At 37.3% G+C, this 27,335-nt stretch overlaps 2 protein-coding genes across 4 annotated transcripts in view; both read right to left on the bottom strand.

Annotated features, from left to right (window-relative positions):
- The window catches only part of ZFPM2 (zinc finger protein, FOG family member 2), a 491,022-nt gene that overhangs the window by 300,942 nt on the left and 162,745 nt on the right, over nt 1–27,335 (bottom strand). The gene's annotated exons all lie outside the window — the stretch shown is intronic.
- On the bottom strand, nt 13,524–15,740 carry LOC119509017 (heat shock cognate 71 kDa protein). Its single transcript, XM_037802805.1, has one exon. It carries the CDS (start codon nt 15,677–15,679, stop codon nt 13,727–13,729), a length of 1,953 nt encoding a protein of 650 aa, XP_037658733.1. The 5' UTR covers nt 15,680–15,740; the 3' UTR covers nt 13,524–13,726.

Here is a 27,335-nt window from a genome sequence, read left to right as displayed (position 1 = left end):
TAGTGTTAACTAGGTTGGAATCCTTTGATTGAGTGATTCCATGGAGATGTGACTCAATCAACTGTAACTGAAACATTTGATTGGATAATTTCCATGGAGGAGTTACCAGGCCCATTCAGGGTGGGTCTTAATTAAATCAGGAGCCATATAAAAGAACTCACAAACAGAAGGAACTCAGAGCAGCTGCAGCTGAGACAGACATTTTGAAGGCGGCCGTTGAAAGCTGACGCTGACATTTTGGAGAACGCCATTTTGAAATGCAACCTGGGAGCAAGCAGATGCCAACCTCGTGCCTTCCCAGCTAACAGAGGTTTTATCCAATGGCCAATGGCCTTTCTCCAATGAAGGTACCTTATTGTTGATGCCTTATCTTTGACATTTTCATGGCCTTAAGACTTTGTAACCCAATACACCCCCTTTATAAAAGCCAATCCATTCCTGGTATTTTGCATTCTGGCAGCATTAGCAAAATGGAACACATGGCAATGAATATGGTGGTGTCTTCTTTCTCTTCTGGGTTCCGTGGACCTCTAGCTTCTGGATGCTCCTCATGGCCTCTCTCTGTCTGACTTTCACTCTGCATATAAAGGACTCCAGTAATCTGATTAAAGTCCAACCTGATTCAGTTGGGCGACACCTTAACTGAAGTAATACCTTTAAGAGATTTTATTTACAATGGATCCACACCCACCAGAATGTGGACTAAGACTGACAACATGTACAAACTGGGGTACGTAATTCAATCCACCACAGTGTGCCCTCTGGACCCCCAAAAGACATGTTCCTCCCACAGGCAAAATGTATTCACTCTGTCACAACATCTCAAAAGCTTCAAGTCATGTTAGTAATGGTGCTAAGCACAAAGTCTCTTCAAAATCTGTTATGGGGGTGGTTCATCCTGGGAAAAATCTCCCTCTGTCTGTGGACCTGAGGACCACAGAGAAAGTAAGTTATCTACTTCCAATAAACATTCATGGGAAAGGCATAGTATAGACTTTCCCATTCCAAAAGGGAGAAATTGATAGGAAAACAGGAGCCACGGGTACCAAACAAGCCCCAAAGCTAACAGGGCAAACTCCATTAGATTTCAAGGTCTGACGTCATTTATGAATTGATGTTTTGTCTCTGGGCCTGATGGAACAAGAGCTCCACCCCTCCCAGGCTCTTGTGCAGTAGCCATGCTCTCCCCAAACGCTGACGCAAAGGTCCCATCCTGTCTGAGCATCAGGATGGGGGCCAGGCTCTCCATGAATTCCAGGCACACTGGGGTGGCAGCACTCTCCCTGACCACCAGGGCTCAAGGCCCAATGCCTCCAACCATGAGGACCGATGGTCTGCACCCTCCAAGAGCAGGGGTAGACCCACTCTTTCCACACATTGGATAGGCCCACTCACTTGGCCCAGGGAGATCTTTTTGGTCCAGGTCTTTGCTTCTATGGTTCTCCCCTTGAAGTTATTCTTCCTTCAATTTGCCCTTTTCTGTCATTTTCAGTCCAGGTTGGCAGTTGTGCTGCTCATACAAAGTTTGCAAAAACCTTATCAGCTTTGCAGGCAGTTCAAGTGGGTCCAAACCATCAGACAATAGAATATTCCACAGATCCATCCTGGATAACTGCATTTCCAATCTTGACTTTTACTGAAATGACTAGCTGCATCTACGTTCAGTCACACCTTCTTTAACAAAGGGTTGTTCAGTTAAACCCTCACATGGAACACTATTCTCTGAGAAGTCACTTCCTGAAAGCTCAGGGAGGTCCCTGATAGAGCTGCTTCTGGCCCTAGTCTCAGAAACACACTATCTGGATAAGCTGAGAATTTTCCAAACCACCCATTTCTGGTTTCTTTGTGCCTAAGAGTTCAGTTCTCAACTTATCCCTTTTCTCTAACATTTTATTACAAGAGAAACCAGGCTGCACCTTCCACACTTAGCTTAGAAATCTCTTTGGCTAAATATCCAAGTTCACTGCTTACAAGCTCTGCTTTCCATCCAACATCAGAACACAATTTTGCCAAGTTCTCTGCCACTTTAAAACAAGGATCACCTTTCTTCCAATTTCCAATAACACATTCATCATTTCCTTCTAAGGCCTCAAAGGAAGTACCTTCAATGTTTATATTTCTACCAACAGTCTCTTCAAAGCAATCTAGGCTTTTTCTATCAAGCACCTCACAATTCTTCTAGCCTCTACCCATTACCCAATTACAAAGCCATGTTCACATTTTTAGGTATTTGTCATGGCAGCACCCCCCTTTCTGGTACCAAAAGCTGTTTCAGTTTCCCATCACTAAAACAAATATCATACAGTGGGTCTTTTAAAATAACTGGAATTTATAGGCTGACAGTTTTAGAAGCTAGGAGAAATCCAAAATTGAGGTGTCAACAAGGAAATGCTTTCTTTCCAAACACTGTAGTGTTCTGGGGCTGGCTGCAGGTGATCCTCAGTCCTTGGCTTTTCTGTCACATGGCAACACACAACATGGATCTTCTCCTTTCTCTTCTGGGTTACGTTGGCCTCTAGCTTCTGGCTTTTCCTCATGGCCTTTCTCTCTGTCTGACTTTCACTCTGCTTATAAAGGACTCTCAGTAATCTGATTAAAGCCCAATCTGATTCATTTGGGCCACACCTTAACTGAAGTAACATCTTGAAGAGATCTTACTTACAATGGGTTCACACCCACTAGAATGTGGACCCAAACCAAGAACTTGTCCAAACTGGGGTACACAATTCAGTCCACCACAGTCTTGTGCTCACCCCTGTAACCTTGTTACTGACTGCATGTTCCAATGCCCTCAAGGATCCAGAATGCAGGCTGTACTCCTATTATTGCAATGTAGGCTTCCCTTCACCTGTAGATAAAGTCTAAATCTGTTTGCATGGCACTTCTCATTTCATTCCCCTGCTCATCTCTCCAGCTTAATGTCTACCCTCCCACCACACTCTACCAGGACTGAACCCCTTGTAGGCTTCCAAACACACTGTGCTTTCTCATAGCATCCTACCTCTACATATCATCTCCCTCATGACAGCTCCGACTCTTTTTTGTCAGAGGCTTGCCTGGGCTAAGAGCAGATGCTTAGGATATAAAAATTAAAGAGCAGGGGCTTAAGGTAGAGAGGAGGAGACAGCTATATAAACAAACTACTATGTACTAATAAATATCTGTGAAATGAAGTTGTTAAAAGAGAATCAACTAGAATTTCTACTGAAAACTTCATCACAAACTATTTTTAAGCTTAAGAGAGCAACTACATATATATGTTGTTCTAATACATAGGTAGATAAATAATACTTTAAATTATTATTTAGCAAATTTATCTTCACATTATTCTTTCAGTATTCTAATAGAATAGTAAAATGGAGATTTAAAATTCTCAATTTCCTATCCATGACTCCACTACAGTAAAACTCTTCTCTGTGACTGCTCTACCTACAAGTAAGCTTCTGCCTTTATAATCTTCTTCCTTTCTTCACTCAAGCCACCTGAAGAGATATAAAGTGTAATGTGAAATTATGAAATAAAAAGAATAATTCCTGGTGCCTTTTTATTTTTTCCAATATGAGCACAGTATGGATCTGAAGCAGCCCAACTCAAACCACAATATACCTTGACAATACTGGCAGAATATTTAAAATTTTTTTCAGTATTATGTGCCTCAAACAATAGCTAAATGATAACAAATTGTTACTATTTAAACTTTTGCCTAATTATTTTCTTTTTGTCAAAAAAAGAAAAAAAAAAAAACCAAACCTTTGTTAACTGTTGACATTATACTTTACTCTCTACTATGTTACTCAGGATTAGATTTGATATCACAAGGTTTTAAGAGTCGTTTTAATTGAAGTTACAGTCACCTTAAATTTGGTGGCCTGCAGATACTACCTTATTCAAGGGATCAAGTTTAACATAAACAGCAATAAGAGGTGTCAACATCCTTGTGCCTTGTGACATGATGCACTGCGAAGCACTTAACATCACTTCTATGGTATTCTTGCCAAAAAAAAGTATAATCTCAATCTAATCATGAGAAAACATTAAACAAACAAAAATTCAGAGACATTCTAAAGAATAACTGATAGCTGCTCTTTGAAAGCATTATGAAAGACAAAGACAGAGGAACTGTTACAAATAGGAGAAGACTAAGAATATATGAAAAACTAAATGCAATATAGAATTCTGGAGCAGCTCTCAGAAGAGAAAGAAAACATTAGTGGCAGGAAAGTTGTAACATCTAGATAAAGTCTGTAATTTAGTTAACAATATTGTACCAGTGTTATCTTCTTGCTTTTGATAATTGTACAATCGTTATATAAGATAGCAACATTATAGTGAAGTGTGTACAGGAACTCTCTACTACTTTTGTGCTGCTTTTTTATAACCTAAAATTATTTAAAAAAAAAAATAAGTTAAACAAATGTGGTGTGATCAAAACAGAGGGTTATACAATATTTAACTCAAAATTGATCAAGGACCTAAATATAAGAGCTAAAACTATAAAACTCTTAGACAATAACATAAAGGCAAATCTTCATGACCTGGGATTAGATTATAGATTCTTATATGACACCAAAATACAAGCAACAAAAGAAACAAAGGATAACTCTGACTTCATCAAAATTAACTTTTGTACATCAACAGACATTATCAAGAAAGAGAAAAGAGAACCTACAGATGGGAGAAGATAGTCAGAAAACATATATTTCAGATAAGAGCTTAATAACTGGAATATATAAAGAACTTTTACAACACAACAGAAAAAAGACAAGCCACCCAATTAAAAAACTGTCAGAGGACTTGAACTCATTTTTAAAATGTATATATACAAATTGCCAATAGGCATATGAAAAGATGCTCAGCACAGAAATGCATATCAAAATCACACCAAGATACCACTTTACATCCATAAGGATGGCTATTATTTTTACAATGGAAAATAACTGCTGGAGATGATGTGGAGAAATAGCAACTCGAGTGCATTTTTGCTGGGAAGGTAAAATAGTGCAACAACTGTGTAAAGCAAAATGGTGGTTCCTCAAAAAGTTAAATATACAATTACCATGTTATATACAATTACCATATGACTCAGCAATTTCACTTCTAGGTATAACCCCAAAGAAAGGAAAACAGGGTTTCAAGCAAATACTTGTACACCAATATTTATAGCAGCATTAATCACAGCAGCCAAAAGGTGGAAGCAATCCAAGTGTCCATGGACAAACGATTAGGAAAAGAAAATGTTGTATGTACACACCATGGAATATCATTCAGCCATAAGAAAGAATAAGTTTATGAGACATGCTACAACATGCAAGAATCTTGAAAATATGCTCAGTGAAATAAGCAAGGCACATAAAGCAAATATTATTATATGTTGCCACTGGGATATCTATAGATAGCAGACATGCAGAGACAAAAAAGTAGGTTAGAGGTTACCAGGGGATGAGGAGAGGGAGGAAGGGGGAGTGTATGTTTGAAGACATGGAGTGTGTGTAAATAAGATTAATAAATATAAAAAATTTAAAAAGTAAAACAGGCAGGCTGTGACCACAAAGTTCAACAGAACAATATAGTTGGTGGCAGAAGCTTTTTTTTTTTTTTTTAAGAAAAACTTGTTAAAATCCCGTGTGTGGCAAAGACTCATTATTTATTTCCACTTCTTCCTCAGCAACAAACCCATGAAACGTTAGCTGAAAACATGGCACTCAAAATAAAGATGGCCCAGTTTTCAGCTGCTGTGGCTAAAAAGAAGAGTGGAAGTAGACATGCTCTTAAAGGGAGGAGGGAAAGGAATAAATGGATTCTGTCATATAGATACTTACAGGCCAAATATAAATTAACACATAATAAATAAATTCCTAAAAACAAAAGAAGATTTGAAATTTAAGAAACATTTCAAATAAATTGATGGAAGTTTCCCAAAAAATGGCATTTTATGCTTTCCAATATATTCCTTCCTTCCTTGATCCACTGAACAAATCTTTACTGAGCCAGGCACTTTACCTTCTGCTGATGATAAATAAATTAATACAGTGGAATTACTGCCCTTAAGGAACTTAGCATACAGGAAGGAGATTTGCACATGAGCAGATGACTAACAAATAAAAAAAAAAAAAGTGCCCAAGGCTATGATACATACAAGCTGTTGGGGGAAGGGAAGACATAAATCTGGTGATGGCTTAGGAGTTGGCAAACCATGGCTTATGGGCCAAATCTGATCTACAGTCAGTATTTGTACAGCCCATGAGCTAAGAATAGTTGTTTTTTTTTTTTTTTTTTTACATTTTTAAATAGTTAAAAAAAATTAAAAGAATACTATTTCTTGATGAAAATATTATAAGAAACTGTGTCCACAAGTTTTGAATTTCATCATTAAAAATGCTGTGGGCATTTGTGTTTTCTCTTGATATAAGTAGCTACATAATATCCTATTTTGCCTCTTGGACTCCAAAGCCTAAAATCTCTACTATCTGGACTTTCACAGAAAAAGTTTGCCAATACCTGTCTTAAGCCAATGGTTCTCAAATTTTGGCATGTATCAGAATTCCCCAGAGGGCTTGTTAAAACATAGATCAATGAACCCTAGAACCAGAGTTTTTGATTCAGTAGGTCTGAGGTGGGACCTGGGGAGAATTTGCATTTCTAGTAGTTCCCAGGTAATGCTGTTGCTGCTGGTCCAGAGCCCACACTTCGAGAATCACTGACATTGACATCTTATTCAAGGGACAATGTGAAAAGCCAAAGTACTGAAAGAGTGGGAAGAGAATATTCTAGGCAGAGGACATAATGTGATGGTCTGGAAGGGACATGGCATAGTTCTGCATGGTAAATTCAAAGGGAGAGATGATGAAGGCTCCTACTAAGGCAAAATCACTGGGGACAGAGACAGATTCAAGAGAAGCAAGACCACATCCACAGAATTTGAATGTGCAGGTAGCAGGATGTGAGGGAGATCCAGGAGTGAAGCATGACACCCGAGTTTCAAGCTCTGAGAATGGACAGACTGTGATGGTTTTCATGGAGAAGTGTAATACAAAAGGAGGAACTGGTTAAGAAGGAAAGTTGCAAAATTCAGTTTCAGATACGTTGAGTTTGAAATCAGTGGGATTGTTTTTCAGCAGCAGTTTATGAGTAACATCCAGGATAAAGCTATGGGTTTGGAAGTCACTAATGAGTGAAGCCCTAGAAACAAGTGAGTTCACCAGAAAGCAAGTGTGGGGTGAGAAGAAACTGGGGCTAAGAAGGGAATCTTAGGGAAGACCAATGTTAATGAAGACTCAAGTGGATAGGAAAGAGAAGGAAAATCAGAGGAGTATGAAGATAGTCACAAGAAGGATACAGATGTTTTGACAGTCAGATAAGTTATCCCTTTGAATTTAACAGAAGAGATCATACATATAACTGAGAAGTTTGTTACTGTATCATGGAGGTAAATGGGACAAAATATAGAAGAAAATAAGGGCAATAATTTCTATATGGGTTGCTATAAAGGAAAAGAGAGAGAAGCACTGTAGTTAGAAGACAATATATAAACCAGTGGAAGGACTAACTGCTTGTCTATCGATAGAATTATCTATCTACTGGCTATGTCTGATTAAGGGCTTGCAGTATATGGTGACAGTTTAGAATTCCATTGTGGGGCTGAGTCACTGAAGCTGCCAAGTTGAACTGAGCACAAGGTGGGAGAATCTGATAAATACAGTCACAATCCGTATATGCATGTCACACCTTGGGATGATATCATCAGGTATTGTTGTGGATGGGGCAAAATAAAATACTTCTCTCACAGCTTGCAGTTTATGTTGAGTAGAATGAGGTAAGAAGACTGTCCAAATCTTAGGACATCAAGTGTGAAAAGAATGGGCGTCACGTCATCATCATCTTTCTTTTGGGGTTTAATCTAGAAATAAATGACACTTTCTGATGGTTAATTTCATGTGTCTACTTGGCTAGGTTATGGTTTCCAGTTGCTCAGTCAAACAAGCACAGGCCTGATTATTACTGTGAGGGCATTTGTAGATAGACTTACATCATTAGTCAGTTGTTGCATCTACAATCAACAAAGGCGATTGCCCTCAGCAATCAGTTGGAGGGCTTAAAGGGATAACTGAGGTTTTTAGAAGAACTTCTGCCCCTTCTTCAGCCAACCAGCTACTCCTAGGGAATACAATTTCATCTCCAACAATTTCCAGCTTGTGTCCTTCCCTACAGTTTGGAGGTGTCAGATTTCAGAATCACCTTTTTTTCAAGGTTTCCAGTTTACAGCCTACCTTACGGAATTTGTACTTGTCAATTCCTGTGTCATAAGTCCTGTGAACCAATTCTTATAATCAATCAATCTCTGTCATATATATATATATATATATATATATATATATATATATATATCCATCCTGCTGGTTTTGTCTCTTTAGGGAACCCTAACAAAGAGTTTGGTACCAAGAGTGCAGCAATAGGCCCATACTCATAAAACTCATTGGTCTTACCAAGCTGCATTGACAGAAAGGTGGAATGGCCTTGTGAAGATTCAATCATGCTGCCAGCTATGTAGCAATACCTTGAAGGGCTGAGCAGTTCTTGCTTCCTGCCCCCATGACCTTATGCCTTGCTGGTCTGGAGGTCTTAGTTCCAAAGGAAGCAGTGCTTCCACCAGGAGAGACATTAATGATTCCACTGACCTGGAAGTTAAGACTGCCACCTGGCCACTTTGGGATCCTCATGCCTCTGAATCAACAGGTAAAGAAGGGAGTAACTTAACTGGCCAGGGTGTACTTACTATCTTTCTAATCTAATCTAATCTAATCTAATCTATCTAATCTATTTTATCCTGTCTATCTAATCTATCTCCAGATGGTTCTGTTTCTCTGAAGAACACTGACCAATACAAACTTAAAGCACTAGCTTTTCCAAAAGGATCCTAATGCCTTCCATATCCCACTGCTAGAATTCCTCCACACCAGACTGGTAACTCCAAGAATCATATACAGTTCTCTTTGTACCCAAAGCATCTGCTATGTTGAATTTTGGGGTGCTGAAAAGAAGAGAAGCTCAGAAGCTCATATGAATGCAAACTACTAACTAGAAGTCCTAGGATCAACCTATTTTCTGTAAGAACAAAATTTTAACTTGCAATGGGAGTCACTAAGGAAAAATAATTCAATTCATAGCATTTCCAAAGCAAGATATATTTAAGCACATTTAATACCCACCATATTCCTTCTCAAGTCCACTAGGAGTCTAAGAAAACTGAGTCAACTAAATAATAAAAAAAAATACTATGAATAATTAGGAAGCAAATACATCAGGCATCCCCAACAATTGCAAATGTAGGGCATTGGCTACTATATCTTTGTATATTATATTTTACTTTACTGTATCATAAATATAGATTATATTTTTAAAATACAAAAACCATAAAAATTTTACTTATGTCTGTTTACATTAATTTTAGAACAGATGCTTTTCATCTAATTATAATCATTGCCAATCAGCATTGTTTAATAAGGTTTATGATATACCAGGAATTTTCTATGTACCATTCCATTTACTTTTTAACAACCCTATTAAATAAATACAATTACTGCCTTGAGCTAAACAAAGCTATAAGTGAATAATAAAATCTCACAACATTTCTTTACCAGATGTTATTGAAATATTTCTTACCATTGTTGTACTTGACAGATACTTTGCTGGCCTTGATGTGGCAAGCCATTTCTCTATCACACATCATTTTTCCAAAAAGCAACATATATTATACCTCTTAAATAAGAAGGGAAACAAATGTATAAACAATTTGTATAAAATAGTATTCTTCCATAGTTTTGAAAGATCAATACTATTTTCTGCAGTACTAGAGATAATCTTGAATTCTGTCAGCAATTACCTTGATATGGAATTTCAATACAAAATGTCAAAAATCTTTAAGGTTGGAGAAACACATATGTAATTGGCATATAACTGATTAGCATGTGGAAATTTTCTATTTTTTAAAAAGTGCAAACAATGGATACATTTCCGGAGAGTAGTGTTTTAAAATTAATAATTACTGACTAATCTGGAGCTTACAATTACACAGTAAAATAGCAAGCATATTTGGTTTTCTTTGTTCCAACATAGTTTGTTTCATTGATTTATCCCTTCCATAATGATTATTGTTGGTCTTCACAGGGTTTCAAAGACTGGAGCCACTGTTAAAATTATTACAAAGGAAGACTGAGAACAATAAAAAATAACAGGAGTTTAAGGACATTTGTAACTGAAAGTGTGAGGGTTTGCACTGTAGTTCCAATGAATATTTTAATTAAAATCCAAGTGTTTAAGTTCAATGTGTTTAAATATTTTCCATCATGATATATTCTTTTTATAAAACACTAATTTTGCATATAGACCAGAAACACTAACTCTATAATGCAGAATATTTTTTGCCAGATAGATATAAAGAAAAAATTTACTATTCAGTTCTGCCCTTCTGGTACGTAAAGTTCAGGAAAAATATAAAAAAAAAAATCTTCAAAAATTATTAGGTTCTAAATAGCCTAATTCCATATGAAACATACAGCTATTCTATCTTTCTTCACCATTAACTGCAAACGAATTCATCTTCCTCTTGTGAAGTCTGAAGTTTGTTGTTATTATTGTTAGATGAGTTGCATTCAAACTTCAACAACAACAAAAAGAGGAAGCCAACATTGAAATTCATCTCACAGTCTGGAATTTACTTAACGGCCAGCCTGTGCACTGTGATAAACGGAATGATGATCCGGCAACATGTCTTTATCCATGGTTTGCTTTAATTAACGCCGGTTGTTTGTTGAAAAGATGATTAATATGCCAATGAAAATTGCATAATTGAATACCACAACACTGGCACAATCAGAAAGACACATGCAGTTTTTTGATTAACATTTATTATTATTATTGTTGTTGTGCTTTTTAATGTGCTCTTCTCACTATGAAATGATGCAGTTCTTTGACCAAGAGGTGAAAGAAAACAGGGCTGAGGGCAGGATACCCCATGAGCAAGAGTAAAATGCAATGCGGCTTAATCAGAATGAAGCAGTCCTTTGGTTAAGATAGGCCTCAGAATTTCAACGTGCAGGCAACCTCCAATTAATGGACGTGCCAGCCAAATACAAAAGAGAGTAATTGTAGTTAATGACAGAGGAATAAAAAATACATAAATTTTTAAAACACAAGCTATTTGCATAATGCAAAGAATGGCGATATTAGGATTTATCCATATTTGATAGAATAAATGACCTTTTTAACGTTACTTTGTTCTAATATTAAAATTTTGGATAAATATGAAAAATAATGTATTTCTAAATCCAAATTTTTTACTAACATGTTAGATACATGTATCTAATCTCAAGAAATACATTTTGATTTTGCTTATTTCATTCATTCAAGGCAATTCTATTTACTCAGCCATGTCTATGGGCCTGGCTCTGTACTCAGTACCTAGGATTTAACATAAAAAAGAAAGCATCCTTGCCCTCAAATACCTCAGTTTAGAAACATTAAAAAAAAACACTACGGCAAAAGTTGGACTCCATGTTCAGAACTGGCTCGGTATCACTTCTTTAAATTTAATATTGGTAGCCAAGTACACATATATGCACACTGTAGCTAAACACGGTTACACTTTTGAAGTTTCAGACAACTATAGTTGTACCCTGTCTGACCAACCACTACACCAATAAAGAGAAGAGACTATTGTTCTGGACTACAGATTTTTAGTGGTTCTCTCTTGCTGTTATGTAGAAATAACTCCTTACTGCATGTTTTCATTAATAAAATGGTAAGCTTTTGACAGAAAATGGTATACAAATACTGTTTCAGTAAAAGTAAAAATGAATCAAACTGAAGAATTTTTGTAGCATAGCTGTCAAAATAAATAATAACTGTTGAACTTGCTAACAGGTTATTTCCTGTAATAGTCTAGGTTATTTCCTGTAACAGTCTACTTTTAAGAGCTACACAAAAACCAAATGAGATAATTAGCTGTTAGTCTCCTTTGTAAAAATCTTCAGATGCTTAGTTTATGCGAAATCAGAAGGGTAAGAATTTGAAAGGGCACTTTGAACTTCTGATGACTTTAAGTGAGAGTGAGAAGACAACTCATGGGGTATAAAATTCTATCATAATTAATAATAAAGTTACATCATCTCATGAGTGCATTATTTAGTGTATTTTTCCAAATAGAAAATATTAACCCCTGAGTTTTTTCTTATGTTTTTTTAAATTTCAAATACAACCTCATTTGATACAGGTGGCACTGTGGCCCCAAGAGAATGACTATGTCCCACTGGCCTTTGTATCCTCTGCTGTGGCCTCATTTACAGTGTCCATTAGAAATTTACCATTGTGCTATACCTCTGTGGGAAAATTACATTAAAATCAAATGTTTCAATTCAGATAACTTGTGCCTATTACAGGCAGCTCTTAAGGTAAACACTAAAATGATACTAAAATACTTGAAAAGGAAGAAAATGAGATTGCTAATGGAGAATAAATTTCTTTAAAAAATAACCCAGAAAGGATTAGGAAAGGTCAAGGCTCCCTGATGAGAGACTGTCTTCCAAAACAGGAAGACTCTTAGAATCCAGAGAGGCCAGGCTAGTTCACAGTTTAGAATCCATGCTCCTTCAATTTTTCACCTTGGGCAAATAACTTACTTTAACCTCTTTAAGCTTGTGTCTTCTCTTCCAAAAAATGGGGATAACAATCTTCCAAATGTGGCAGAAACTGTTAATTATCTCCTATTACCTGCCCCTAAACATGTATCCCTAACTTTCAACTGGGTACATGTTGTCTGAAATAAAGGCAACATTACCCAGCCTCCACTGGAGTTATCTGTGGCCAGGTGTGGTAAGTTCTGGCTAATGGACATAAGCAGAAAAGGTGCATGCAATTTTAAGAATTTTCCAAAGAGAACAAAGGAGAACTTTACTCTCTTCTCCTTCATGCTGGCTGGAATCAGATGTGAGGGCTGGAGTGCAAGCAGCCATTCTGTCCCTTGAGAGGGAAATACATTGTTGAAGACAATGGAGCAAAAAAACAGAATGCATCTGGATGCCTCATAATTGTGGAACTGCCATACAAGCCTTGGATTGTTTACTTTGTTTATCTTTAATTCCATATACATCAAGTTATCAAGATAGCCTTTCCTACAAAAGCCAAAGTTATTTGGGGATTTTGGTCACTTGAGACAGAAAAAAATCTTAACTGATAGATTTTGTAGGATTGGTATAATAAATTAAAAGTGAAAACACACATAGATCACTTGGCAAAGTGCCAGATACTTAATAAGTCCTGGATACATGTAGTTGTTGTTGTTGGTGATGGTGGTAAAACAATAATAGTCTGACGCATTTTATTAATCCCATGCACATTATTTGTAATTCCTATTATGTGTGCCAGACACTGTTCTAGAGTAAGAGTTGGTAAAATCTGGTCTGCCACCTGCTTTTTTTTTTTTTTTTTTTTTTTTTTTTTTATGATGCCAATTTTAAATAGCTTTATTTAAGACATTGCATTTCCACTTACAATACAGTGCTAATATAAAGTGCAATGTTATGTCCTTTCCCTGTGCACATATTCCATAGTCAAGTATTGAGAATGCCCAGGAATTTTGAATAGCAGCTGAACTGCCACAGAATGTGCTACAAATTTAGGGTCCTTCAATTTTTTACCGTGGAACAATGCTAAGGTATGTATGCTGATGGATTTAATCAACCTCTTCAATAGTGGGTCCAGAAGAGGCACCGCCAGAAGGAGGTGCTCCACCACCAGGGAAGCCCCCAGGCATTCCTCCTGGCATCCCTCCCGGCATGCCTCCTGCACTCTGGTACAGCTTAGTAATGATGGGGTTGCAGACTTTCTCTAGCTCCTTCTGCTGATGCTCAAATTCTTCCTTTTCTGCAGTCTGATTCTTATCCAGCCAGTTGATGATTTCATTGCATTTGTCAAGAATCTTCTGCTTGTCCTCATCATTGATCTTGCCTTGAAGTTTCTCATCTTCAACTGTTGCTTTCATGTTAAATGCATAGGATTCAAGTGAATTCTTGGAGGATACCTTGTCCCTCTGCTTCTCATCTTCAGCTTTGTACTTCTCAGCTTCCTGGACCATGCGCTCAATGTCTTCTTTGCTCAAACGACCCTTGTCATTAGTGATGGTGATCTTGTTCTCTTTTCCTGTGCTCTTATCCACAGCAGAAACGTTGAGGATGCCATTGGCATCAATGTCAAAAGTGACTTCGATCTGAGGAACACCACGGGGGGCAGGAGGTATCCCAGTGAGTTCAAACTTGCCAAGCAAGTTGTTATCCTTGGTCATAGCACGCTCACCTTCATAAACCTGAATGAGCACACCCGGCTGGTTGTCAGAGTAGGTAGTGAAGGTCTGTGTCTGCTTGGTGGGAATTGTGGTATTGCGCTTAATGAGGACAGTCATGACTCCACCAGCAGTTTCAATACCAAGGGAAAGAGGAGTGACATCTAAGAGCAGCAAATCTTGAACATTTTCAGATTTGTCTCCAGACAGGATGGCTGCCTGGACAGCTGCACCATAAGCAACAGCCTCATCAGGGTTGATGCTTTTGTTCAGTTCTTTTCCATTGAAGAAGTCCTGGAGGAGTTTTTGAATCTTGGGGATACGAGTAGAACCACCCACCAGGACAATATCATGGATCTGTGACTTGTCCAGCTTGGCATCCCTGAGGGCTTTCTCCACAGGGTCCAAAGTGCCACGGAACAGGTCAGCATTCAGTTCTTCAAACCGGGCACGGGTAATGGAGGTATAGAAGTCGATTCCTTCATAGAGAGAATCAATCTCAATACTGGCCTGGGTGCTGGAAGAGAGAGTGCGCTTAGCTCGTTCACAAGCAGTACGGAGACGGCGGACAGCTCTCTTGTTCTCACTGATGTCCTTCTTATGCTTGCGCTTGAACTCAGCAATAAAATGGTTCACCATTCGGTTGTCAAAGTCTTCTCCACCTAAGTGGGTGTCTCCAGCTGTCGATTTGACCTCAAAGATTCCATCTTCAATAGTGAGGATTGACACATCGAAAGTGCCACCTCCTAAGTCAAAGATCAGCACATTTCTTTCAGCACCAACCTTTTTATCTAAGCCATAAGCAATAGCAGCAGCAGTTGGCTCATTGATGATTCTGAGTACGTTGAGGCCAGCAATGGTACCAGCATCTTTGGTGGCCTGACGTTGAGAGTCATTGAAATAAGCTGGTACTGTGACAACAGCATTGGTAACAGTCTTCCCAAGGTAGGCTTCTGCAATTTCCTTCATTTTCGTCAGAACCATAGAGGATACCTCCTCTGGATAAAAACTCTTGGTCTCTCCCTTGTATTCTACTTGGACCTTGGGCCTCCCCGCATCATTCACCACCACGAAGGGCCAATGCTTCATATCAGACTGAACAACGGCATCATCAAATCTACGTCCAATCAGACGCTTGGCATCAAAAACCGTGTTGGTGGGATTCATTGCAACTTGGTTCTTCGCGGCATCACCGATCAAACGTTCGGTATCAGTAAAGGCGACATAGCTTGGAGTTGTTCGGTTCCCCTGATCGTTGGCAATTATCTCCACTTTTCCATGCTGGAAAACGCCCACACACGAGTAGGTGGTGCCAAGATCAATGCCAACCGCAGGTCCCTTAGACATGGTTGCTTATCGTTGGCCTGCCTCGTAAAATAAAACACAGTACCCGAAAGCTAGCGCCGCGTTCAATGAGAGGCCACCTGCTTTTGTAAATAAAAGTTTCGCACTATGACGGCATAATTTATATTTACCATTTAGCCCTTTACAGGAAATATTTGCTGATCCCTCTTCTAGAGAACATGGAGCTTGCATTGTAACAGGTAAAACAGAAAATGAATAAATGAAAATTTAAATGTACAGTATAACACATTGCATACAATTTTTTTTAAAAGCCAGTTAAAAGGTGAGCTAACCAGCAATGAAAACGTGCACACACACACACACACAAAAAAAAAAACAAGAGGAGAAGGTAACTGATGGGCCATCATGGGTACTTCAGTGCACTTGTGGGTACATCCCAGTTGTGAAGATAGACAAAGCAGACTCTTGAAAGCTAGTACAATTAAATATTAGCATAATATAACCAGACCCCTAATTTTGATCACAACCTTGCTAAGCATCCTTCTGATATGTTTTCCCACATAGCTTGCTCACAGAGAGAAAATATGATGGGAAGGCTAATGTGAATTTGGTTTATCTGATGGACATATTTCTCACTGTAAATAAATGAACTGCTATCTTGTGTTATTTATCAGTCTTTAAGGCATTTTGTCTTTATATGTCAGTACCCCTAAATCCGAAATTTCTCTACATTACTATATGCTCACTCCATTCAGCTCAAGGTATCAATCCATATATGACGTAAACTTCAATAATGGGTTTTTCCTATGCAGTTTTGGAGTTGACAGCAAAAACTAACATCACTTTCCCTACTGCTGAAAATACAAACAAATGGCTAGAAGAACAGTTTCCCAAAAGAAAACAGAAGAAAACAAAACATCTCAACTCTCAAAATTTCTGGAAGAAACTAAGGGTCTAGCTCCTTTGCAAAGAAGCCAGATCTACAGACACATACACACACTACTCCATAAAGCAACTTCTTTTAAGAACATTTTACAAGTTGAAAGATCATAGCATTTAAAATACACATATTCAGAAAAGTTATGAATCAATTCTCAAGCAGCAACATTAAAATATGAGGACTAGACATCCAGTAAGGTGCTTGCTGAGTAGCAGAGCCCATCCCATACTGTTCAAGTGACTTCTTAAAAGACTATTGCCTTCATTTTTTTTTTAATTCAGTTTTATTGAAATACATTCACACACCATACAATCATCCATGATATACAATCCACTGTCCACAGTATGATAACATAGTTATGCGTTCATCACCACAATCTATCTCTGAACATTTTCCTTACATCAGAAAGAACCAGAACAAGAATAAAAAATAAAAGTGAAAAAAAACACCCAAATCATCCCCCCATCCCACCCCATTTGTCCTTTAGTTTTTATCCCCATTCCTCCATTCATCCATACACTAGATAAAGGGGGTGTGATCCACAAGGTCTTCACAATCACACTGTCACCCCTTGTAATCTATGTTATTATATAATTGTCTTCAGGAGTCCAGACTGCTGGGTTGGAGTTTGGTAGTTTCAGGTATTTACTTCTAGCTATTCCAAAACATTAAAGCCTAAGAGGTGTTATCTATATAGTGCATAAGAATGTCCACCAGAGTGACCTCTCGACTCCATTTGGAATCTCTCAGCCACTGAAACTATTTCGTCTCATTTTGCATCCCCCTCTTGGTCAAGAAGATACTCTCAGTCCCACGATGCGGGGTCCACATTCATCCCCGGGAGTCATACTCTGCGTTGCCAGGGAGATTTACACCCCTGGGAGTTGGGTCCCACGTAGGGGGGAGGGCAGCGAGTTCACCTGTCGAGATGGCTCAGTTAGAGAGAGAGAGGGCCACATCTGAGCAACAAAGAGGTACTCAGGGGGAGACTCTTAGGCACCATTCCATACAACTTTAGACTCTCCTTTGTGGTAATGAGCTTCATAAGGGCAAGTCCCATGCTCGAGGGCTCAGCACATCAAACCGCCAGTCCCAATGTTTGTGACAACATACGCTAGGGGATCAGCATCTCAAAGTTTAGAGATAGGCCTTACAATTCAGGGAAAGAGTTAACTGCTATAAGAGCTTACAATCTAGGGACTATTACAATTATTGTGTCCACGTTAGGCTATGTTCTAAGATTCAATTCTGAGTTTACACATTGTAGTTAGTCCATATTGGTGAGGCATCATCCCTCTCACCATGTTTTCTCCAACACTTTTACTCCTATATATATATTTTCCTACAATTTTATAGAGTTATATTCACATACCATACATTTATCCACAGTGTACAATCAGTTGTTCATGGTATCATCATAAAGTTGTACATTTATCACCACAATCAGCATTTGAACATACTGATTACTACAAGAAAAATTGTTTTTTTTTTTTTTAGCAATAAGAAAAAATGATAAAAAGAAAAATAACATGTCATACAATAGAATATACTACTAAGGACAGAAAATAACACCACTACCAAGAATCCCATATTACGACTATTGCCTTCTTAATTCTAGAAGTAGCATTATGAGTCACGCAAAAGGAAAAATGACAATCAGATACATTTCTGAAAAGCTTTTAAAAAGATACCTTCACTTTCTCATCCTGGTCAGTTTTTCATGTGAATCACTTAAAGCTCAAGTGATGGATCTTTGTGTTATTGAACTTGCTCCAGTATCTAAATCAGGCCTGCTTAGCCAAGTAGATGGTCAGCATAAATCATAATTTACCAGCAATGCCTTACATTTTTAAGAAAAGAAACTTAAATCACTTTCTCTCTTGGTTTCCCTCCTGTCATTCTGATGGTCCCTTCTCATTCTCCTTGACTGGATCCTCTTAATCCTGATCCTCTCTCAAATGTCAGAGTTCTACAGGGTCCCTTCTCTCTATATTCCACATTTTATTATGCAACATTCTTATTCCCCAAATCTCTCAAAAACTCCTGAAACTTCTCCTGCTTTAAGGACTCTGTCTTTAGTTGTTCTCCCGTCTCTTGCCTCTCTTGCTGCTACTACAGGCCTCTTAGCCTTTGCCAGGTGTGGTGGTTGGAAACTGTATGTACCCTAGAAAGACATTCTTAAATCTAATCCATTCCTGTAGATGTGAACTCATTGTAAGTAGGACCTTTTGATGACGGTACTTCAGACAAGGTGTGTGGCACAGCTCAATCAGGATGGATCTTAATTCTATTACTGGAGTCCTTTATAAGCAGAAAGAATACAGACATTGAGAAAGAAAGCCACAGGAAGCAGGAAGCTACATCAACAGAACCCAGGAGAGAAGCAAGGTACCAGGAGACACTGCCATGTGCCTTGCGATGTGACAGAGGAACCAAGTATCATCAAGGATCACCAGCATCGCTTTGATTTGGTTATTTTTCCAGCCACAAAACCATGAGAAAATAAATTCCCATTGTTTAAGCCAAACCATTGCATTGGTAGTTGCTTGAGCAGCTTAGGAAACTAAAACACAAGATTATTGCTTTAGTCTCTTAATTGACATCTTCCAGGCCTACAGCCCATCATAGGTGACTATAATGTAATGGTGACCTTTCTAAAATGCACATCTGCCCTTTTTATACTCATTCTCCAAAAAAAAAAAAAAGCTGTCACCCCTGGACTGATGCTGCCAGTGCCTGCAGGGAGGCTGTTGGTCTCTGTGTTCTGTACCCTGGGAGCTGGAACTGAGATCACTTCATGGAGTTGGAACTGAGACCACTTCATGAAGCCAGGCCCTCTGTCCTTCTACAGGTTATACTTAGGAATATAAATAGTTACTACAGAAGTATTTTTAAGGTTTAGGTGAGAAAAATACATTCATTTGCCCTGAAAATTCATCAGGGTTTGGGGTTGGAATTTATATTATTCTATCTCAGGGAATCCCAAATACCTCTGATATACTGGGATCCAAATTAGCCCATGCTGGGTAATATTTCTAGGGCAGTTAACAAAAACAAATATTAAATCTGTTCTGGAAAGACATGTTTCCAAACCAGACTACCCAGGATTTCCATAAATGAGATCCCCTTAAGACAAATCACAATCCAAAATTAGGAAATACACAAATACATGCATTCATCTGACCAACAATAAAATAGGATTAGGCCGCCAAGATCTGCTGGTGATGATAATGGTAATAATTAATATCTACTGAGTAATTACTATATGCCAGGCACTATTCTAAGGACATTTCACATATTCATGCATTGATGTCCACAAAATTATCTTTTTAAAGATGAGAAAACTGATTAGAATTAGTGGATACATGATAAAAATAAGTATACTTAATAATTAATGATGCAAAAGAAGTACTCGAAAAGTCCATAAGATTAAAACAAACCATTATTAAACAATAGACATATTAGAAAAAGAACAAAATAGAAATTCTAGATAGTAATACAGTTAAATTAAGATCTCAATGGAAAGTTCAACCACTGATTAGACTGCAGAAAAGGGAAATATATTTTAGATAACATGGAAGGTTGGATGGAAAGTTCAGTACCTCTAATATGAGCTACAAAAGAAAGAATAGAGAGAGAGGAAAAGAAAAATTTGAAAATAAAAAGACTAATTTTTTTTCTGGAATTGGATGAAATGAATTATCATATTTGAAAAATATAAATCAAGAAAAAAAAATAAAGTCACACATAGGCAAATCCTTTGAAATTGTAGAACAAAGTCAAAGAGCAGATTTTAAAAGCAACCAAAAAGAAAAGACAAATGACCTACAAAGAATGGCAATGTGACAGACTCTCCAATAAGAGAAAAGCCAGAAAATAAGGAATAATATCTTTAAATGTCTGTGAGAAATTAATCATCAACATAGACTTTAATAGCCAGTTTATTGTTCAACAGTGAGAGCCAAATAAAGATTTCTTTTATCAGGCTAAAAAGGGCTGAACATTTATTCCTAAGAGAACATTGCTAAGAGAACTACTAATTTATTTCAGGAAGAAGAAATTAAAGGAATGAGATGCAAGAAGCAATAGTGAGCAAAGAAGCCAGGTAAATAAAAAGATAAACACAAGAAAAATAAAGAATATATAACACAACAACAAATTTCTAAAATACCATAAAACAAGATCAGGTAAAATAAGAGGTAACTTGGTAGTTAACCGATTCTAAAGTTTTGCATTGTATGGAAGAAGGATAGAGATGTTGATTAACGTTGGACTCTGTTATTGACCTGAACCACCATATTAAGGTGCTTACCCTAATGGAACCTGCACCTATTAGAAACTACAAGTTATTTTATAGTGTGTATGCAATATTGACAACTGCTCATCCATTCAGCCCCAGAGAATTAATTCTGAAGCCAGATTCAAACTGGGATTTTCCCATGATTCGAGCCAATAAGCTATTATTGTTTTATGCTTGAGCTAGTTAGTATTGGATTTCTATTTTTGTGAGTGCACTCAAGACGGACATTGTAGTTTGGCCTAAACAGAACTGAACTCAGTAGAGATAGTGCTCTGTGGTTCTTATCTGGGCACCAACTAGATGCTCATTTACTTGCTTATGAATAAATCGATGACATTTTCTGAGCAGACCTCTTAACAGCAAACAAATAATGAAAATTAAAGGAATATAGCCCAAGTTTTTTAAAATATTCTTCTGACACTGAAAGTATGAAGTACTTTCAGTGAATTGCCTGGAGAACTTTTTTTTTTTTTAATATATATTAAGAAATTACATTGACTCGAGAAGAATTAGAAGACCTCACAAACCAATCACAAGTCAAGAGATGAATCAATCATTAAAAACCTCCCAAGAAAAAAGTCCAGGCCAGATGGCTTCACATATGAATTCAACTAACCATGCAAGGAAAAATTAGTACCAATACTGCTCAAACTCATCAAAAAAGTTGAAGAGGAAGGAAAGCTAACAAACTCATTCTGTGAAGCCAACATCACCCTACCACCATAGCTAGACAAAGATACTATAAGAAAAGAAAATTATAGACCAATCACTCTAACCTTTGCTACCATTTATTTTCTGAACTGGACTTTTTGGAATGTAATCCCACAAAGCCATCATTCATAAATTCAGGAAACATGTATTGCTTGGAAATATTACTTACGAAAATATTTCTTCTCTCGCCAAAGAAGTCCTTTTAACTTTTCCAGAATATGCCGTTTTTTCTTGAATTAACTTTACATTCAAATCTAGTACTCTACCCATAGTATGAGCTCAGTAAATATTTATTGATTAAAGAGGAAAATAAAAGCCTTATTTATACTAAGGGTTAAAGTAAAAGGAAAGAGATGAAATTGCATGCTATACAATTTACTTTCTCTGAGGTAGCTCATGCAACTGGGATCTACAGTGATACTGGTGACAATACCTGAGATTGGTTTGATGTAGTTATATTAGTAGGTACAGAGTTGTGTAATATAATGCCATGTAAGTGGAAGATACATGCATCAATGCAGGAATAAGATGAAATGATTCCAAAAGGAAAAAAGAAGGTGAAAATTAGATAAGGTGCCAATACTCCCTGGACAAGCATTGCTCTCTTCGTTCAAACATCATGCAGTTCAAAGATCTGGGTGTTCTAGTTTGCTAATGCTGCCAGAATGCAAAACACCAGAAATGGATTGGCTTTTATAAAAGGGGGTTTATTTGGTTACACAGTTACAGTCTTAAGGCCACAAAGTATCCAAGGTAACGCATCAACAATAAGGTACCTTCACTGGAGAATGGCCAATGGCGTCCGGAAAACCTCTGTTAGCTGGGAAGGCATGTGGCTGGCATCTGCTCCAAGTTCTGGTTTCAAAATGGCTTTCTCCCAGGACGTTCCTCTCTAGGTTGCAGTTCCTCAAAAATGTCACTCTCAGTTGCACTTGGGATATTTGTCCTCTCTCAGCTTCTCCAGAGCAAGAGTCTGCTTTCAACAGCTGTCTTCAAACTGTCTCTCATCTGCAGCTCCTGTGCTCTCTCCAAAGTGTTCCTCTTGGCTGTAGCTCCTCTTCAAAATGTCACTCACAGCTGCAGCTGCACTGAGTTCTCTCTGCTAGTCAGCTCATTTATATGGCTCCACTGATCAAGGCCCACCCTCAATGGGTGGGGACACACCTCCAAGGAAATATCTCATCAGTTATCACCTACAGTTGGGTGGGGCGCATCTCCATGCAAATCTAATCAGCACCAAAGCATCTGCCCCACAAGACTGCATCAAAGAACATGGCTTTTTCTGGGAGACATAATACATTCAAACCAGCACACTGGGCTTACAGTACATGGTTACCTAACCCCCCTGAAAACCATGAAGCAGAATTTAAAATTTACATTAGTCACACGAAGCTAAGAGCAGCTGAGTATGAGAAAGTCACTGTCAAAAAAAAAAAAAAAACAATTTACCACCATAATCACCCACTTGAAAAAGATTACGTTGGTAATAACTGAGCTTACAGTTGTTGTTACCTACCATACTATTTGATGCTCAATGAGAAGTTCAAGTGACTCAGCAACACTGCAGTGCCCTGATTTATGTAATGTAATAAAAGCAGCTTTGAAACAAAGTAAGACTAACATAATCATGATACGCAGAACAGTGGGCTGAAGTTTACATTACCGGTTTGGCAGTCACAATTTTTGTAAACAGGATTCACTAGACATCTTCAGGTCATAGAAAAACAATGTTGTAGATTCTTTCAAACAAATAAGCTTATAATGGCTTTTACTAACTGAAGTGTTCAACATTCTTTTATTTCCAATGACAATGGAATCAATGGTCTGCGAAAAAGAAATGCAACAAGTTCTTCCAACAATTTAACAGTTTTGTTCTTGCTTATAGTAGTTGATTCCTGATCACTCTGCTTCAAGAACGCTAGCATTAAATATTTTGCTGGTTCTACCAGCTTTGCCTAAATTTCATTTAACTATAGCCATTAACATACTACTTAAATAGTTTGGAATAAAGAACACAGTTTTGGCCATTACCTTTGTTGTACAATGCACCAAACTGGAGATCAGAAGGGAGTAACATTTCCATGTTTTTTTTTTTTTTTTTTTTTAAATACTGCCCTCAAAGATTTTTTACTCTAAACAGCAAGGCTTATTGGGATAAAATGTAAATAACAGTTTTTAAAGGTAGAGACACCTACTTTCCCCAGTTCTGAAGGAGAGTAAGAAGTAAATAAAATAAAATAGAACACCTGCCCAAGTCCTTTGTTAGTTTTCTGGCAATGAAACTAGTCTTCCAAATATCAATTGTAATTTTAACTTCAATCTTGATATCTTAAATTTGGTCAACTTAATATTAATCTCAGATAAGACAAATCAGACACTTCACCATTATCATGTCAGCTAATAACATGGTACCATATATAAGATTTTACGGTCTCTGATAACATTAAAATGAGAGATTTATACTTACAGTCAAAAAAAGGTTTCCATTGTTCTAGAATGCATACAGTATGATTACGAAGAGCAGCCAGGAAAAAGAAAAAAAAAAAATGTGCATTTCCTTCTGAGTAAAATGCTCGGGGGGTCAAAACTGAGGTTGTACTTTAGCTGAGCTCCAGGAAAACTCCGAGCCAGAGGGGCATCCTCTTTGGAGGAGAATAATTAAATAATGAAATCACGTGTTTGAAGAAGGCCACGTCTTCTAAAGCAGTGCTTCTTACAATCAGGTTGATGGTCATTAGAATCACCTGATCTGCTACAGGGGCAAGGAGGTTAATAAAAATATAGATTTCCGGGCCCCATTCCACACTTAGAGAATTACAAATTATTGGGATGAGGTTTAAGAATCGAATGGTCACAGTTTCTAAGGGGCCTTCTAATTCTAACACACTTATTTCAGATCTTAGGAAAGCAAAAAGTTCCATACCATCATGAAGAAGCCGCAAACTACAAGAGTGGTGACGAAACCTGGCTCCCAACCCACCCAGATAATTCCCCTTAGGAATCAGGACCATCATGAGGTGTATTGTTTTAGCTATCCCTGATTCTAGCATTTATAGATTAGGATATAGTCTCATCAGGTTATGGGAGAAATCTGTTCTTTGACACATCCCATTCTTATAAATTAAGCTAGAGAAGTAGAAATGTAGAACATCTGCATTTTACATAGGCAGTTTACATAGGCAGTTCAACTCACGTTACCAGTCTTCACATCAGTTTTAATCAATATTTTATGTTATAAATGAGGAAGCATTACACCAGAGAAGCTAAAGAAATTATCCAAGACCACACCATCAGGAAGTATAGGTGCTGGGGATCTGACATCTGAAATGAGATGTGTTAACTTTAATACCCCATGTGCAACAGTATTTAAAATGGAAGATGTCCGATTAGGAAAACAATGCATTAGATGTCAAATGACTCATCTTTGCTTTGCAAATTTGGAGCAGACTTCCATATTCCTATTCTTGAAAGATTTTCTCTGGAGTCAAAATTAAAAAAGTTTCATCATTGAGGTAAAAGCATTGTGCATTAAAGGAAAGTTCCGATAAATGCAAGCCTTGATTCTGAATGACCCAGAAGTAGAAAAACATGAAGAATAGTGATACGGTGGAAAGAAAACTGTAAAATAAGTCTGAGACCCAGTTTTACAGCCCACAATCTGCCACTAATTAGTTATGTGACCTTAAGAAAGGCATGGGAATTATTTGGACCTAAGTTTCCACATTGGTAGAAGTGGGGATCCATTATGTAATATAAACACACTTACTGTTGCCATGCTATCCTTCTCAAGATCATCACAGATAACCATGCCATAGAAGAATGTGTTAGAAAGTCAAAAGGTTTACTTCTCTCACTCACAAAATACTATTTAATTTGGTAAATCTTATGGTGAACAGCCTTTAACTTTCTGCCCATATGATGGTTATCAGAGAAGGAATCAACTAATCGAAATTATTTTACTATGGTTCATATCAAATGCAAGTTGATTAATTTCCAAAATTCTTGAAAAATGTACCAAAAAAGCCATTGCCAGTTGAATATATAACCTTTCAAAGAACATTTTTATTACTATGCCATTGAGTTATGTTTTTATTACTTCAAATACTTCAGTTTTCTCACATAGAGTAAAAAGTACGTCTGCCTAGCTATGAGAACAAATAAAGACCAAATACAGAGTTTGCACATATTTGTACAGTCTTCAGTTCTTAACTGACTTGTGGAACCCTTCAGGATTGAATGCAAAGAAGCCTTGCACTGGGATGGGGGGCCCACACTTGAGAGCTATAGTGCCTGCAATTATCTTCCCTCACCCCTATCATCCAGATCACTATTTAAGCATGATTATTTTAAAAAGGATATATTTTTAAATACAAAGAACTACAGGTTAAGTTCTACATTACTTCAATAAATATTGATCAGTTAGCTATTATGGACTATATGCTATGCTAATCACTAGTAATAAGACAGGAAGCAAGGTAAACAAGAGTCCCACCCCAGTTATCTGGGGAAGAGAGACAATTATCCAAAATATTAACTTCAAGTATGGTGCTACGAAAGAGGATATCTTTTGGGGATCATGGCGGAGAGATGGGGAGTTAATCAAATGGATCCAAGGAGAATAGATACTTGAAAAGCAAATAAAAAGTCACTTTTGCCCTGCAAAAAATAGTGGCATGTGGCATTAGCCATAATATATATTTGTGACAATTGTTCCTGACTCTTGAATGCATGTGAAAATCTTGACTAGAGCTTTCAAAAAAATATGAAGATCTAAAGCTATTCCATGAAACTCTGACTCTATATGTTTGGGTATCTGTTGTTTTTATAACATTCCACATATATTTATTATGCACACCTCATTCTGAGCACCACTTTATTTTTCCTTTCAAGGTCCATTTTTAAGAAGCCCTCATTCTTTGAAATCAACTCCAAAGTTGAATGTGAAAATCTAAATTTGCCTCACAAGATAACAGACGTTTCTATAAATCAATAAGCAAACTGGTAGAAATTTTGTGGATAAAAATCGACAGGGGCTAATAAAATTTTTTACCACTTATTCCCATAACAACTTCTAGAGACAATACCAAAAAACGTCTTTCTGATTAACGTTAAAATTTTTAACCAGGTATATCCAAAATTATCTTAACCCAGGCCAGCTTTTTCCTGAACTTAAATCTGTTGGCACTCACAAATTTTCCTTGGCTGTAGCATTGTGACTGGGCATTTCATTTCTCCTCAGCAAATCACAAGCACTAAGCAGTTCAAACACTTGATCTCTTCTAACAGTCAAAGGTTTTATGTGAAACTTGTACATTCAAGCTGTTTAGAATTGATGATGTTTGTTTATTATGTGTACTACAGGGCACCAAGAAAAGGCATCCAAGTGATTCCTAATTTCTAGGTCAAACATAACTTCAAACCAATCATTGGTTGAGGGTCGTAACACTGAGAAGCAGAGAGAGGTTCTTTACAGGAGGTTAGGGATTTTCCTTGGAAAGGTTGTCTCCTGGTTGTAAAATTAGAGAGAGGGAAGAATTAAAATGATTACTCTCTAAAAATGACTTAGTAGAAGTGACAGGTTTTTTTTAACTTAAATATTTTTTAAGCACCAAATTTGTCACTCCTGTAAGTTATATGTAACTAACTGTAAAATCGCTTTATTGCAGCAGTAAAAGAAATGAAGTACTTTTAGCCAATGTTTTTCAATAAATCAGGAACTTTGTATTAAATCCACATTTTATTTGCTT

The sequence above is a fragment of the Choloepus didactylus genome, chromosome 14 (assembly GCF_015220235.1).
Source record: "Choloepus didactylus isolate mChoDid1 chromosome 14, mChoDid1.pri, whole genome shotgun sequence".
NCBI classification, from domain to species: Eukaryota; Metazoa; Chordata; class Mammalia; order Pilosa; family Megalonychidae; genus Choloepus; species Choloepus didactylus.
This window is presented reverse-complemented; position numbering and strand designations above follow the sequence as displayed.

Excerpts from the sequence above, each read along its gene's own strand:
- LOC119509017 (XM_037802805.1), bottom strand. The coding sequence starts at position 15,679 with ATGTCTAAGGGACCTGCGGTTGGCATTGATCTTGGCACCACCTACTCG.